Source organism: Saimiri boliviensis, chromosome 9, assembly GCF_048565385.1.
Source record: "Saimiri boliviensis isolate mSaiBol1 chromosome 9, mSaiBol1.pri, whole genome shotgun sequence".
Lineage (NCBI taxonomy): Eukaryota > Metazoa > Chordata > Mammalia > Primates > Cebidae > Saimiri > Saimiri boliviensis.
The window spans coordinates 110781725-110798972 of NC_133457.1; the positions used below are offsets into that span (position 1 = coordinate 110781725).

The window sequence follows — 17248 nt, forward strand, 5'->3', positions numbered from 1 at the left end:
CATACACATGAACACGGCAGCCTCCTTCACTCCCCACTGAGGAGATGAATCGCTTGGCGGTGGTCAAAGCAACATGGAAGGGATCTGAATGCACTTCTAGAAAGGACATGGCCTGCATGGACAAAGAGTGAAGGCCGGCTTGGAGCTAAGTGAGGGTCCCTGTGGGGTGACAAACACAATCCCAACGGGAGCTGGTGTGTCCTGCATGAGGACCGTGGGTCTGGCAGTGAATGAAGGGCTTGTCTGTACCCATTCTTTAACCCTGACAAGAACCACAGGAGGCAGGTACTGTTATGTATCCCCGTGTTAGAGATGGGGAAACTGAGGCACAGAGAGGTTCACTTGCCCGGCAGCTGACACATATCAAGCTCTTATTTTGTACCTGGCATTGCACATGAATCATCTCACTGCATCCTCACAGCAGTGCTGCAAAGGAGATGGATTTTTAAATCTCCATTTTACAGATGAGGAAACTGAGGCCCAGAGAGGTCCCTTTCCCAGGGTCACACAGCTTAGTAAGAAGAATGTGGAGACTGGATCCCAGGCCAAGCTGACTTCTCAGCTGGGATGTTTACCTTTCATGGAGAATGGAGTTTCGAGATGAACTGAAAAGTGAAAAAGGAACATGGACCAACTGAATGGATGAAAGAAGAGTCTTTCAGGGGGCCAGGCATGGTAGAGCACGACTATAATCCCAGCACTTTGGGAGATCAAGGCTGTCGATCATTTGAGGTCAGGAGTTTGAGACCAACCCAGCCAATGTGGCAAAACCCCATCTTTACTAAAAATATAATAATAATAATACAAAAATATTAGCTGGCCATGATGGTACACGCATGTAGTCCCAGCTACTCGGAAGACTAAGGCAAGAGAATTGCCTGGGCCTGGGAGATGGAGGTTGCAGTGAGCCAAGATAGCACCACTGCACTTCAGCCTGAGCAACAGAGCAAGACTCTATCTCAAAAAATAAAATAAGGAAACAGTCTTTCAGGAGAAACAAGATGACCCTAAAGATCTTTGGCAAAAGGTATCCCTGACCCAATGCGGGAATGGTCAGGCAGTCAGGCAGGCTGGAAGGGGAGCGTTTCAAGCTGCACCAGGGCTCTAGGAAAGACCGTGCTGGAGAGACTCCAAAGTTGCTGAAATCAAGGCAGCCATGGCTGCCTGCCTGACACGTGGGCCTGGTTGCTAAACGTGTGATTTATGATGTTTAGGAGCTATCAGGAAAATAATATGCCACTGTGTTAGCACTGAACTGCTTGCTCTCCAAAGCATCCTGCCCAGCTGGTCATTAATGCAATTCAGGCCACAGCCTCTTTAGTGCTCTCAAGATAAGTTAAACACTCAGACAGCATCAGAGATGTGGCCAGGGTTTCCCTCCCAGGGAGTAGACTCCTCTCAGGCTAGTCTGAAGGCAGCATTAAGCAATCGCACTTAAAAAATATACCTGCCTCAGAGGAGAAGGAGCAGCCAGGGAGTCCATCAGGGCCCTGATGAGAGTCATTTTTCTAACACAAATTTGTCAACAATTTCTGCATTCAAGTCTCCAGGCAGCCAAGGACAAAAAGTAATGGGATCAAATCACAGCAGGAGAGTTTGAGACACCCCACTCGTCACCAGCTTTATCAGAACAGGTTTTGACAAGTATTAGTCCCTGAGTTTACCGATCAGCAATGTGCAACAACAAGAATACTAAGTATCGGCTGGGGGCGGTGGCTCATGCCTATAATCCCAGCACTTTGGGAGGCTGAGGTGGACAGATTGCTTGATATCAGGAGTGCAAGACCAGCCTGGCCAGATAGTGAAACCTAATCTCTACTAAATATACAAAAATTACCAGGCATGGTGGCGCACACCTGTAGCCCTAGTTACTCAGGAGGCTGAGGCCAGACAATAGCTTGAACCCAAGAGGCAGAGGTTATAGTGAGCCAAGATCACACAACTGCACTCCAACCTGGGCGACAGAGAAAGACTCCATCTCAAAAAAAAAAAGGGGGTGGGTATTAAGTATCACACCCATGGGATGCAGAAGGGTGGTCCACATATAGGCATTTACAGTCCTAAATGAATTTGTTAGAAAATCAGGAAAATTAATAAGAATCATAGGAAAGACCATCAAAATAGATAAGATTTTAGCAAGCTTAATCAAGGGGGAAAGAGAGAGCGAGATCAATAAACAAGATCCAGAATGAAAAGGGGAACATCAAGGCCGGGCGCGGTGGCTCAAGCCCGTAATCCCAGCACTTTGGGAGGCCGAGGCGGGTGGATCATGAGGTCAAGAGATCGAGACCATCCTGGTCAACAAGGTGAAACCCCGTCTCTACTAAAAATACAAAAAATTAGCTGGGCATGGTGGTGCGTGCCTGTAATCCCAGCTACTCAGGAGGCTGAGGCAGGAGAATTGCCTGAACCCAGGAGGCAGAGGTTGCGGTGAGCCGAGATCGCGCCATTGCACTCCAGCCTGGGTAACAAGAGCGAGACTCCATCTCAAAAAAAAAAAAAAAAAAAGAAAAGAAAAGAAAAGGGGAACATCACTGAAATTCAGAGGAGGTCATTTCTTTTCATTACGAGAATACCGGATACACTGTTTTACAAATGAACTTGAAAATCTAAGTGAGATTGACACTTTTCAAGAAGGCACAAATTACCAAAATTAGCCCAAGTGGAAATAGAAAATAAATAAACCAAAGATCATGAAAATGTGTTAAATCATTAAAGAGGAAGTGCTTTCTTAGTGCCTTCACACCAAAAAAAGGCATCAGGTCCCACTGGTTTTAAACGAGAGTTCCAACAAACCTTCAAGGAAAGGGTAAATCTCATCCAGCACAAACTGCAGAGCAAAGAAAAAGACAGGATGCTCTTTCACACATTTTATGAAACTAACATCACCCCAAAGCTAACACTGGAGTTATAGAGCATATGACAAATAGACAAATTGATGTCATCACTGATGAAGTTGGAAGGCCCCTGCAATCCCAGCAGATACCTTCATCCATGCCCTGCGACCGTACAGAAGTTTTCTGCAGATCCTGTCTGAGCGTTAGTTTCCGCACTACTGAAAAGAGGAATCTGGACTCTAATTGATATCATTTATTTGGCACCTGCCCTTGCCTTGTAACACACCTGCAAGTGGATGGATTAGCCATATTTCATAATTTGCAAAGAAAACACTGAAGACCAAGCAGGTATGGTGGCTCACGCCTGTAATCCCAGCACTTTGGAAGGCCGAGGCGGGCAGATCACCTCGAGCTCAGGAGTTTGAGACCAGGCTGGCCAAAATAAACCCTGTCTCTAATAAAAATACAAAAAATTAGCTGTGTGTGGTGGCAGGCGCCTGTAATCCCTGTTACTTGGGAGGCCGAGGCAAAATAATCGCTTGAACCCAGGAGACAGAGTTTGCAGTGAACTGAGATCATGCCACTGTACTCCAGCCTGGGCGACAAGAGTGAAACTCCGTCTCAAAAAGAAAAGAAAAATGAAGACCTTGCTGTGTTACCTGAGCTCAGAGGCAATGACACCCTTGTAGCAATGAGGATACTCACTGCCAGGTGATAGTTTTAATACCATGCTGCAAGAAAAAGAAACCAGAGCTCCATGGAGAAATGGCTGATTCTAGGGCTGGGGCAAGAAATATATACTTCAAAATAAAAAGGTTATTTCTTTAAAAAAAAAAAAATCTGAAGACTCAAAGGTGTTATGTGACTTACCCAAGATCACACACCTAAAAAAGGCCAGGCTGGGATTGGGGCCTAGAGATGGGCATTTGAATGCCAACTCAGTGTCTGGGAGATGTGAAGCTAAATGTGTCTACCCCCATTCCTCTCTTCTTCCCCATTTCCTGAGATGCACCATATATAGCATCCTGACCGTCCATCAAGTCTGGACGGGACACACAGTTTTCTGCTTTGCTTCTATAAATTGTCTCATCAGCAGAGCTGATCATCCATGAGCCTCGCATTGTTGAGCTCAGTTCCACTACACCACTGATGGGCCAGCCACGTGGCTTTGGGTCCGTTGAACTCAAGATGATAATTAGAGCAACAATGATGCCAAGTGTGTGTGCGGTATTTTCTATGGGCAAGGCACTTTTTACAGCACTGTATTTAACTCATGTAATCCTTACTACCTATACACTACGAGGTAAGTACTGTTCAGTAGCTCAATTATAGAGGGAAAAACTGAGGCTCAGTGAGGCTCAACACCTTGCCCAAGTCATTCAGTTAGTGAGCAGCAGAGCCAGAATTGCACCCAGTTTCCAGAATCTGTGCTTTTAACTTCTCTATTCTCCACTCTTGCAAAATCAGTAAAACCTGTGTGCTGTCTTCAGAGCTTCCCAGTTTCGTGGATGAAAGAAGAAAATGGCCATTGTTAGTATATGAGGCTCCATAGAGTGGAAAAACAGAGACAAAAGTCATTCAGCCTGAGCTGGACCAGTGGCTCACACCTATAATCCCAGCACTTTGGGAGGCCGAGGTGGGAGGACCACTTGAGGCCAGGAGTTCGAGACCACCTTGGCCAACATGGTGAAACCTCATCTCTACTAAAAGTAGAAGAAAATTAGCCAGCCGTGTTGATGCATGCTTGTAATCCCAACTACTCAGGAGGCTGAGGCAGGAGAATAGCTTGAGCCCCAGAGGTGGAGGTTGGAGTGGGCCGAGATCTCACTGCTGTACTCAAAACTGGGTGACAGAGTGAGACTGTCTCAAAAAAAAAAAAGTCATTCAGCCCGATTTGGGGTGAAGCTGGGAGAGTTTTTACAAAGGAGGTGATATCGATGAAGCATTTTAAAGCAAACTTTTGACAGTTGGAAAGAGAAGGGAAACACATTCAAAGCAGAAGCAACAGCCAATGCAAAGCCTCTGCAGCAGGAGTGTGCCAGTGTTGAGGGAATCACAGGAGGCCGCTGTGTGGGCGGTGTAGTGAGGAGGGGGTAGGAGATGAGGTCACGGAGGTGATGAACCCGAGGGTGGGCTGGCCACATGGAGCCAGGGGTCACTGTGAGGACTGTGACTTTAGTTGGAGGGAGGTGGGAACCATTGTGGGGATTTGAGCAGGACAGGGACACGATCTGACTTAGGGTTGAACAGGATCCCTCTGGTTGCTGGATGGAGACTAGGCTGGGAGAGCAGGGGGTAGGTAAGGAGGAGAGCAGGAAGAGTGAGAAGGTGACTGCCATGGCCTGGACCAGGGTCAGCAAACTTCTGCAAAGGGCCAGAGAGTAAATATTTTTGGCTTTTCACATCATACTGGATCTGCCTCAGCCACTCAGTTCTCCTGCAGTAGCACAAAAGCAGCTGCAGACAGGATGTGAATGCATGAACATAGACATGTTCTAATAAAACTATTTACACAGACAGGTGATGGGCCAGATTTGGCCCCTGGGTTATAGCTTACTAACCTCTGATCTAGGTAGGCAATGATGGTGGTTTGGACCACAGAGGTTGGTGGCAGCGGGGCACGAGCAGTGGAGAAGATGAGATGGTCAGATTGTGGGTGTATGTCGAAGGGAAAGCCAACAGTATTTGCTGATGGATGGGTGGCAGGATGTGAGAGAGGAGACGGTGATGACGCCAAGACACGTGCAGTGCCCAGGCCAGCGTTGGGCTCACAGGTGATCAGTGTGTACGCATCTTGAATCCACAGTTTGGTATTTCATGCCTATTTGTCTCATCTTTTCCAGTAACATGATAGCGCCTTGAGGGCAAGAGCCAGATTTTATCCCTGAAGCCTCCCCTCTCCTTTTTTTTTTTTTTTTTTTTCAAGCTTAATTCATTTTATTTTTCTAATATAAAAACCCTATGTTGTAACCACAGCTGGAGCCTGGGTGCTCTGCATGGAGACTCTGCTGTGGGTCTTGATAAGGTGATCAGTGAATTCCCGATAGGGAGACTTGGTGAATACGGTCTCCTTCCAGAGGTCAGGGGTCAGGTAGCTGTAGGTCTTAGAGATGGCATCAAAGGTGACCTTGGTGAAGTTGCCCAGGGTGGCAGTGCATACCAGCCATCAGCAGCAGCTTCTTGGCGGGACGGGGGGGAAGCGAAATCCTACCAGTGCCCCTGGGCACACAGACGAGGCGCACCAGCACAGAGCCGCAGCAGCCTGTCACCTTGCAAGGGACGGTTTGGGGCTTGCCGATCTTGTTCGCCCAGTAGCCTCTGCGCATGGGAACAGTGGAGAGCTTGACCAGGATGATGGCGCCACGTCTGGCAGTGGCCACCTCCTTGGAGCACTTAACATCCAGACCGACGTGGCCATTGTGGTCACTGATGGCTACAATGCCTTGAACCTGGTGTGCCGGCCAGCGTGGGTCTGCCTTTGCACAGGCATGGTCTTCAAAACCTCATCCTTGAGAGAGGCCCCCAGGAAAAGTCAATGATCTCAGCTGGAAAAAGAGATAGATCTCCAGGGACTTGACCTTCATGTCTGAGCAGGCAGCCCAGCCTAGTGACGGGCATCCACTCCTTGTCCTTGGTCTTGCCTCTGCCAGCTCCTCGGTCTTGGCCCAGGCCCCATCTGTGGCCGTGACCCCGGCCCCGCATGTCACTGCTGAAGCCTCCTCGGAAGCCACCGCGGTTCCCCATCCCAGGGCCCCCAGGACCTCCGGTCCTGGATATTTTCTCAGAGAAGAAGGAAGCCTCTTCTCTCTTGACCTGTCATTGTCTGATGCGGTGCCAGGCCCATAGTGGGTGCTTTTATAGTCTTGGGATAGACAGATTTTCCTGAGCACAGGCTCTGAAGGCAGATAGATCTGGGTGCTGGCTCCTCTTCCCCTCACGTTGGGCATGTCTTAGTTTGCTTGGGCTGCCATTACAAAGTACCACAGACTGGGTGACTTAAGCAAGAGGAACTTACTGTCCCACAGTTCTTGAGACAATAAGTCCAAGATCAGGGCTGGTTCCTTCTGAGGCTGCAGGGTTTCACATGTTGGCCAGGCTGGTCTTGAACTCCTGACCGCGTGATCTGCCCGCCTCAGCCTCCCAAAGTGCTGGGATTACAGGCATGAGCCACCACACCCAGCTGAAAGCTTTTAATAAATAAATACTAGTTTCTATCCAATGTTAGATTTTCATCTCTATCTCGGTGAGATATTTGTAATTAATTATTTTTCAAAAGCAATACATATACACATTATCCTCTTTTTTTGAGACACAGTCTCTCTCTGTCATCCAGGCTGGAGGGCAGTGGTACGATCACAACACACTCCAGCCTCTACCTCCCTGGGCTCAGGTGATCCTCCCACCTCAGCCTCCCAAGTAGCTGGGATTACAGGTGTGCACCACCATGCCTGGCTGATTTTTTTTGGAGGCAGAATCTTGCTTTTTCACCCAGGCTGGAGTTCAGTGCCACAATCTCTGCTCACTGCAACCTCTGTCTCCCAAGTTCAAGTGATTCTTAGCCTCCCAAGTAGCTGAGATTACAGGTGTACACCACCACGCCTGGCTAACATTTTGTATTTTAGTAGAGACAGGGTTTCACTGTGTTGGCCAGGCTGGTCTCAAACTGCTGACCTCAAGTCATCTGCCTGCCTTGGCCTCCCAAAGTGCCGGGATTACAGGTGTGAGCCACCGCACTCAGACTGGATGTGTGATTCTTTAGCCTCAGTTTTTCACACTCTAGGATGTCTTGGAACCATTTCCATGTACTAGCATAAAAATCCACCTGCTTCATCTGCACTGCTGGGTAGGATTCCACTGAATAGATATACCACATTTTACTTGGCTATGACCTCATCAAGGGAACTTCAGGTGTTTTCCAGTTTCTCACCAGAATGATGCACATCCTTACACAAGGCTCTTTGCAGCTGTCACTCTGGGTCAGAAAGTGAAAATCCCTGGAGACAGGGATTGCACAGGAGCCGGTCCTCAGCCCCACTGCACCTCACCTGTACCAAGGCCGTGGGAACCCTTCTACCATCTCTGCCAACAGATCCCATTCAGAACCCCCCCCACCCCCAGCGCCGAAGATAATCACACTTTGACCCGGAAGAGACCAGAAGCACCCTGCAGTTTGTGTGGACAAGTCTCCCCTCTAAATTAGAGCCCCCCGCCCCCACCCTAGGAGGACAGCAGCACTGAGGGTCGTGGGATTCTGTTCCCCGGAGGCTTCCCCGTCCTCATGGCCTCGGCATGGTCCAGCTCTGCTCCGAGCTGGCTCAAGGGGTAACTGGATCCAGGTCAGCTGGTGGAGTATGAGGTAGCGTCTAGCTAAGCGTCATGGTATTTTATTAAGACCGAAATGTGATCACTACTGTTGTCACACTTTAGCGCCCCCAACAATCCCCTTACAAATGAGAAAAACAGAGGCTCCCCACATGCCTTTCCTCTGACATCAAGGAAAGTGTAGGGAACCCTGCCCAGGGGCCTGAGCCAGGCGACCCCAGGAGTGGCTCCAGAGCCTGAGGGAAGGCCTGGGGGGCTGAGGGGGTGTTTTTTCAATTTCAAGCAAAGCAGTGAACTGGGGGATATCTGTTCATTTTGTTTCCTCTGTGCCTGGGTCTATAAAGTCAGCAGTTGCCTTTTAAATATCATTTCCTTAATATGACAGGATCGCCTGTCCTGGGTCATTCCATCTATATAAGATGGCTGTGGGTCAGAAGTCTCAGCCTCACATGCCTACAGGGGCCATCCAGGCTCTGTAAACTGAAGCAAGCCCAGGAGAGATGGTGGGAAACTGTAAATGGATGCCCTGGCTGAAGGAGGTAGCTAAAAATCTGGAGAGAGAGCAAGAAGAAGAGAAAGGGAAGAGGAGGCAGAGAGAGAGAGAGATAGCCCCCAAGTTTACGTATCGCCCATTGCTTCAAAACAATGTAAGCACGCAACAGGCTAAATAGCTCTGTCTCCAGGTCAGTTCGCAAGCTCTTCCCTAACCGAACTTATCAACATAGTAGAGAAACTGCCAGCCTCCACCCCTCTGCTGTCCAATCGAAATGTTTGCAATGATAAAATATCTGCACCGTTCACTGTAGTACCCACTGGCTCCATGGAGCTCTTGAGCACTTGCAATAGGACTAAAGAACTGAATTTTTACTGTCATTTAACTTCACTGAATTTAAATATAACTATAAATAGCCACATGCACCTAATTGCTACCATATTGGCATGGCTCTAGATTCTTTCAGTGTAGAGAGAATCATCGTGCTTGACTCCTGTAAAAAAGATCCCTCCTTCTTGGGGAGAGGGGAATAAATTCTCCCTGAGACCAAGCGTTGATTAGAGTCCTGGGTGAATGGAAAGAAAGGAAATAGGGATGAGCAGTGAATGCTTAGGTGTAAGCCAGATAGATGGCTGCTGGCACAGGAGTGGTCACTCAGTGTCCCTCCCGTCCCCTACTTCCCAAAAAGTTTATCAATCAGCGTCACCCTTTAGCATCCACTGTGTTCTTTGCCATCTGCTTTCTCCCATGTGCCCAGAGCTGACCCCTAGGAAGCCACTTGGGGGGACTTCCCTGCTGCCGTTGGCCTCCAGGCCTTAAAGAGCACACCACTGTCCAAATCCCAGATGCTGTCCGTGGGTCACAGAAGTGCAAGGTTTTATGCAGAGGCGAGAATGGCAGTCACACTTTGTCACCTGCCACAAAGTTGCTGTGCCTGGGCCCCTGTGTGTGAAGGACTCTGGAAATAAACCTCACCTTCCAGCAAAACCCCTTCCAATCCAAAGCGCATTCAAGGGGCCGGAGAGGGACCAGCGACCCCCCTTGCCAACCCCTCTCAGATTCCAGCCCAGCTCCCAAAAAGGCAACCCAGGCTGCCCCAGATGCCACTGACCCCTCCCTTGCCTCCTTAAACATCATGGTAACGACGAGGCTACCTTATGTATCTTTAAAAAATTAATGAGGAGGTCTAGAATCCTAGCAATTTGGGAGGCACAGCAGGAGGATCACTTGAGCCCAGAAATTCAAGACCAGCCTGGGCAATATAGTGAGACCTTATCTCTCTTTTTTAAAAGAAGAAAAAGAAATGTATGAGGGCAGGGGCTTCCCATCATCCCCCTGAAAAGCTTATGTCCTCAAAGCTAAATTCAAGCCTTGTGGCCAGGTGCGGTGGCTCACACCTGCAATCTTAGCACTTTGGGAGGCCGAGACTAGAGGATTTCTTGAGGCCAGGAGTTTGAGACCATCCTGGCCAACGTGGTAAAACCCCATCTCTACTAAAAATACAAAAATTCACTAGGTGTGGTGGCACACAGCTGTAGTCCCAGCTACTCAAGAGGCTGAGGCATGAGAATTGCCTAAACCCAGGAGGTGGTGGCTGCAGCGAGCTGAGGTTGCGCCACTGCACTCCAGCCTGGGCGACAGAGCAAGACTCTTTCTCAAAAAAAAAAAAAAAAAAAAAAAAAAAGCAAGGTTTTTGCTTGTCTAATTGTCTAAAAAGAGATCCGCTCAAAATGGTGAAAATACCCTTTCTTTCAGCTCGTCTACTCCCATCAAGGGTCCAGAGATGTTATGACCAATGTTTTCTCAGCAGTCAAGTTCAGAATCCCATGTGCTTCTCCTCCTCCAACAGCCTTTATAAGGAGGCAGCTGCCTCCAGAAATCACCTTGCAACTAAAATGTGGGAAAACGCGTAAGATCTTAACACAGTGGTGGAAGCGAAGGTGTACGCAGCACCCACTGTGCACAGACCCGGTTCTCGGCGCTCTAACACGGCATCTCACTTCTCACCTCATTCCGGAAGTGGGTTCCGTTATCACGTCCATGTGTCAGTCAGACCTCTGGGGTTCATGGTGGTTATGCCCCTCGCTCAAGGTCACACACTGGGAAGTGGCTGGATCCAGGATCCAGGCCCAGGCAGTCAGACTTCAGAGCCCGCACCCTGAACCAGTACCGCAGGGGCCAGCACCCCTACTCGGTTTTTGCCCCGTCAACATATCATCATATCACTGTGTCCGCATTGTGAAATGCACTCAGGATATGTCTCCCCATCATATGAGTGCACTTATGATGCAGGTGGAGTCGGCAGTTTATATCATGTAGGCTCTGCATGGGACATTCTATCCCTCCTGACTCTTGGCTGCAAAGTTCGTGAAACCCAACTCCACTCACTTAACCTGAAAAGTTGGTGTATTTGTTTCCCAGGACTGCTGTAACAAATTTCCACCACTTACTGCCTTCAAAAAACACACATGTGGCCTCGTACAGTTCTGGAGGTCACAAGTCCCAATCAGTGTCACTGGGGTTCCTTCTGGAGGCTCTGAGAGGAGAAGAGGTTTTTTTGTTTTTTGTTTTTTGTTTTTTGTGTTTTTTTTGAAAGAGAGTCTCACTCTGTCACCCAGGCTGGAGTGCAGTGGTGCAATCTCAGCTCACTGCAGCCTCCTGCCTCCCAGGTTCAAGTGATTCTCATGCCTCAGCCTCCCAAGTAGCTGAGATTACAGGCACCTGCCACCACGCCCGGCTAATTTTCATACTTTAGTAGAGACAGGGTTTCACCATGTTGGCCAGGCTGATCTCAAACTCCTGACCTCAAGCAATCCACCCGCATCAGCCTCCCAAAGTGCTGAGATTACAAGCATGAACCACCAGGCCTGGCCTCCACTCCATGGTCTTATCCCACAGAGAAAAGTGTTTCCCCAAGGAAATTGAATGGGAAACAGCATGGCATTGGACTTTGTTGAATGGCATGCCCTGGGGATGGTGCCTGGCACGTAGTAAGTGCTCAGTAAATGATGATCACAGATCATCGGGCACAGCAGGTGCGACTCCAGGAGCTAATACTTGAGAAGCTCAGGGTTCAGTAAGCAGATGAGGGCGGGAGAGCATTCCAAGCAGGGGAAGCAGAGTGTTTCCCTGAGGCCAGAATGACCATGTATCTGGCCATCCTGGGAAGCTGGGGAGCTGAGGAAGTTCCGGCTCGCACCTATCCTGGTGTAATAACAGCCCCTTTACTGCAAAACTACCTCTGTTTGGATGAATAACTGTATTGTCACTTTCCTTGCAGTCAAACTGCTCATTTATAAGGAAACCAAACAGAAAAAGAGGATGAGATTGAACCCAAGGACCTCTAACCTTGAGTGGCCAAGCCCAGACTAGAACCAGAGCCTGATGACTCCCAGTGCAGTGCTCTTCCCAGCCCTCAGCTTATGAAGCCCACCCTTACAGGCTACATCAGATTAACCAGGCACGTTCTCTCTTTCTCTTGTCACATTTTCCATAGGATTGTGACCAGATCCATGTTGACGACGTCTCATCAGATGACAATGGCCAAGATTTAAGGTGGGAATCTGGGGAGTCAAAAATGCCCATTGATTGATTATCAAGCTCTCCTTCTACTAAGAAGTGGGGAGGGAGGGGAGGGCTGCTTATCAGGACAAGGTGTGCCTGCCTCCAGCCAGAACTGGGACTTGTGCATCTCAAACTCAAAAACCACAACTGGCTGGGTGTGGCGGCTCACACCTGTAATCCCAGCACTTTGGGAGGCCTTGGCAGGAGGATCACTTGAGCTCAGGAGTTCGAAAACAGCCTGAGCAACATAGTGAGACCCCCATCTCTACTATAAATAAATGAGTAAAAATTTGTTTAAAAAATCATAACCTAACCCCTCAACCCTACAGCCTCTTCCTCATCACCTAAAATCACTAAACTCTGCTCACTTGTTGCAACTTTTTCCTGCTTGCTGAAGCAATGGATGTATAACAGAAAAAATTCAAACACTTAACCCGACCTCACCTCCCAAAATCGCCACCATGAAGAGTTTGGTATACATTGTTTTTTTTTTTTTTTTTTTGAGACAGAGTTTCTCTCTTGTTACCCAGGCTGGAGTGCAATGGCACGATCTTGGCTCACGCAACCTCTGCCTCCTGGGTTCAGGCAATTCTCCTGCCTCAGCCTCCTGAGTAGCTGGGATTACAGGCACGTGCCACCATGCCCGGCTAATTTTTTGTATTTTTAGTAGAGACGGGGTTTCACCATGTTGACCAGGATGGTCTCGATCTCTCGACCTCGTGATCCACCCTCCTCGGCCTCCCAAAGTGCTGGGATTACAGGCTTGAGCCACCGCGCCCGGCCTTTTTTTTTTTTTTTTTTTAAAGACGGGGTTTCACCATGTTACTCAGGCTGGTCTTGAACTCCTGACCTCAGGTGGTTTGCCCACCTTGGCCTCCAAAGTGCTTGGATTACAGGCATGAGGCACCACGCCCAGCCAGTATACATTCTTCAAAGATCTCCTCGAAGTGTTGAAAATACTGTTTCTTTCAGCTTCTCTCCTCTCGTAAAGGGTCCAGAGATGTTACAACCAAATGTTTCTCAGTAGTCAAGCTCAGAGTGCGTCTCCTCCTCCAGCAGTCCTCATAAGGAGGCAGCTGCCTCTGAATATTATATATTTTAAGGCAGACTTTCACTCTTATCACCCAGGCTGGAGTGCAGTGGCTCAATCTCGGCTCACTGCAACCTTCCCCTCCCGGGCTCAAGTGATTCTCCTGCCTCAGCCTCCTGAATAGCTGGGATTACAAGCGTGTACCACCACACCTGGCTAATTGTTTGTATTTTTAGTAGAGACAGGGTTTCACCATGTTGGCCAGGTCGGTCTCTAACTCCTGACCTCAAGTGATCTGCCTGCCTCGGCCTCCCAAAGTACTGGGGTTACAAGCGTGAGCCACCGCGCCCAGCCAGCATGCATATATTTTTAATATAACAACTGATACAGCCAATACTCAAAAAAAAACTTCTCAAATGAATCAGTGGTATGTCTGGTTTCTAGGGGAAAATACTCCCAGGACATGGCTTCCAGAAATCAGATAACCCATTGCTTAAAATGAGACAGCTTCCAGAGAAATGTGGGCTGGAATGTTCCAAGTCTGCCCCCAGGAAGACTTTATAAAAACAGAACCATAGTTAATCTGTGCTCATTCAAAATGACCACAATTCAACAGCTTTAGGCTCATCAGATCTATTATTAGACTAAGTAATGTTTTGGTGATGGGACCAGTCGTCGTAACTTTACTTAGTACTTGCTTCCAAGGTGTGTCTCCCAACTTACTGCAAAAACAAAAATCAAAGTTTCTGTTCCTGAGCCCTGCAAGTCTTTCCAAAGCCCAGCACAATCAGAAGTGGTCGGCGGGCAGATGCCTGCTTCATTTAAATCATCCATTCGGAAAATCCCTTCTGCAATCAGGATTGGCAAGGAGCAAGGCTCCAGCCCCGCCAGGACTTCTCAATGGATGAAATAAATAAACCCCAGATCAAGGTTGATTGGTCCTTTCCATGAAGTCATCGTTGGGAAGCACTCTTCCTTTCAAGGCAATGAGCAGCGCCGTTCCATTTCTGTAAAGTTTTCCCTGTAGCTAGCTGGCTTGGAATTTAGGGCAATATTCCTCTGAACCCTGCCTCACTCATGCTGAGCTGTTTGGTACTTCACTTTGAGAATTCTCAGACCAAGCGTGGTTTTTTTTTGTTTGTTTGTTTTTTGTTTTTTTTTTCCCTTGGAGACCAAATTCTTCACTTATTCATTCAAGAACATATTGAGGCCGGGCACGGTGGCTCAAGCCTGTAATTCCAGCACTTTGGGAGGCCGAGGCGGGCGGATCACAAGATCAAGAGATCGAGACCATCCTGGTCAACATGGTGAAACCCCGTCTCTACTAAAAATACAAAAAATCAACTGGGCATGGTGGCGCGTGCCTGTAATCCCAGCTACTCAGGAGGCTGAGGCACAAGAATCACTTGAACCCGGAAGGCAGAGGTTGCAGCGAGCTGAGATCACAACACTACTCCAGCCTGGGTTACAAAGTAAGATTCTCCCAAAAAAGAAAAGAAAAGAATAAATCGGCTGGGCGCGGTGGCTTACACTGGTAATACCAGCACTTTGGCAGATCATACAGTCAGAAGATCAAGACCATCCTGGCTAACACAGTGAAACCCCACCTCTACCTTAAAATACAAAAAATTAGCCAGGCATGGTGGCATGCGCCTGTAGTCCCAGCTACTCGGGAGGCTGAGGCAGGAGAATTGGTTGAACCCAGGAGGCGGAGGCTGCAGAGCGCCAACATCGTGCCACTGCACTCCAGCCTAGGCAACAGAGCGAGACCCTGTCTAAAAAAAAAAAAAAAAAAAACTAAGAATAAATCTAGCAATATGGAAACTTCCCCACTGGGCCAGAAGGACCGCATGGCAGTTAAAAGTGAGGATCCAGAGCCAAGGCTGCAACGAGGTAGAGTCATAGCCCCTTCCTCATCGGGTTTAGAATGTGCTGGAAAAGTACCCCGGTTGGATATATTTCATTTATCTTTAGCTCGTGCTCACGCACCAAGGGAGAGCTGAAAAGGAGAAGAAACAGCACACCTGGGTAGTAAACCCACTGGCAGTTTTCGTGGGGAAGGGGAAGTGTTTGTGCAAACAAGATGTTTGAAGAGTCGTATCGTATTCTCTAAGGGTCTTTTAAAATTTTTAGTAATTCAGTGAGGAACAGAGAAAAAAACTGTAATCACCCATATTCCTACCATCTCCCAGTAACCACTTCCCTGCATTATGATTTATCTGCACTCATACGTGCATGCCGATAGAAAGCAGCAGGCCAGGGCATTATTCTCCACCACTCTGTCTTGCACACTCCTCAGCTTCCTCCATGCCCTGCAACCCACACATCTCCACCCACTTCACTTACCTAGGAGGAGAACCTGGAAGACATCCCGGGTGACTTAGGAAAAAGCAGAACGGGCCAGGCATGGCGGCTCACACCTGTAATCGCAGCACTTTGGGAGGCCAAGGCAGGTGGATCACCCGAGGTCAGGAGTTCGAGACCAGCCTGGTCAACATGGCAAAACCCTGTCTCTACTAAAAATAGAAAAATTAGCCAGGCGTGCTGGCAGGCGCCTGTAATCCCAGCACTTTGGGAGGCTGAGGCGGGCGGATCACCTGCAGTCAGGAGTTCGAGACCATCCTGGTCAACATGGCAAAACCCCGACTTTACTAAGCATATAAAAAATTAGCTGGTCATGGTAGCGCATGCCTGTATTCCCACCTACTTGGGAGGCTGAGGCACAAGAATTGCTTAAACCCGGGAAGTGGAGGTTGCAGTGAACCGAGATCATGCCACTACACTCCAGCCTGGGCTACAGAGCAAGCCTCTGTCTAAAAAAAAGTAACTTCCACCAGCCCTGTGGGTATTTCCCTGTGATTGTCCACACAGCCTGCTCTGCAGAGAACACCAGGGCCTACATTTGAGGCCTTTGGGATTAAGTCACCTGGGCCAGCGTCCTCCTGGGCTGCCTGCCCCAGGCAGCCCCCAAGGTGAAATGTGCTGTTGGGTTTGAGGCATTGCCCAAGGTCACTCTGCAGACCCTGTAGGGATGGGGGTGTTGGCACCACCAAAGCCTCTTTCCTGGAAAGTGTTTTATATCCAGGCCGCAAGGCTTGGTCTTCACTCAGAGTCAGGCCAGGCCCCAGCCGCAGAATAGTAGGTGAGGGACAGCGTGTCACCTCTTGCTGTGTGCTGACACTCAGCACACCCCCCACTCCACAGGGGAAGGACTCATAGCTTCACCCTCATCTCAGCTACAGCAGGGACATTACACTGGAGCTACTTAACATACAATTTCCAACTGTTACTGCATTCCTGCTGCTTCTCATCTCTTAAACAAATAAAATTTCTTTTTCTATTCTTTTTTTTTTTTTTTTTTTTTGAGATGGAGTTTCCCTCTTGTTGCCCAGCCAGGTTGGAGTGCAGTAGCACAATCTCAGCTCGCTGCAACCTCCACCTCCCTGGTTCAAGTGATTCTCCTGCCTCAGCCTCCTGAATAGCTGGGATTACAGGCATGCGTCACCACACCCTGCTAATTTCGTATTTTTAGTAGAGATGGAGTTTCTCCATGTTGGTCAAGCTGGTCTCGAATCCCACCTCAGGTGATCTGCCCACCTCGGCATCCCAAAATGCTGAGATCACAGGGGTGAGCCACCGCATCTTTTTCTACTCTTAAACTCCTTAGAAGGCCGGGCACGGTGGCTCAAGCCTGTAATCCCAGCACTTTGGGAGGCCGAGGCGGGTGGATCACGAGGTCAAGAGATCGAGACCATCCTGGTCAACATGGTGAAACCCCGTCTCTACTAAAAATACAAAAAATTAGCTGGGCATGGTGGCACGTGCCTGTAATCCCAGCTACTCAGGAGGCTGAGGCAGGAGAATTGCTTGAACCCAGGAGGCGGAGGTTGCGGTGAGCCGAGATCGCGCCATTGCACTCCAGCCTGGGTAACAAGAGCGAAACTCCGTCTCAAAAAAAAAAAAAAAAAAAAAAAAAAAAAAACTCCTTAGAGAAAATGCATT

At 48.7% G+C, this 17248-nt stretch overlaps 1 protein-coding gene across 3 annotated transcripts in view; it reads left to right on the plus strand.

Moving 5' to 3' along the window:
- The window catches only part of EYA2 (EYA transcriptional coactivator and phosphatase 2), a 292955-nt gene that overhangs the window by 259130 nt on the left and 16577 nt on the right, over positions 1–17248 (plus strand). For all 3 annotated transcript variants that reach the window (XM_039479738.2, XM_074406621.1, XM_039479741.2), the window contains one exon: positions 12149–12207. In XM_039479738.2, coding sequence (XP_039335672.2) covers positions 12149–12207 — 59 coding nt within the window. The remainder of the gene's footprint in view (positions 1–12148; positions 12208–17248) is intronic.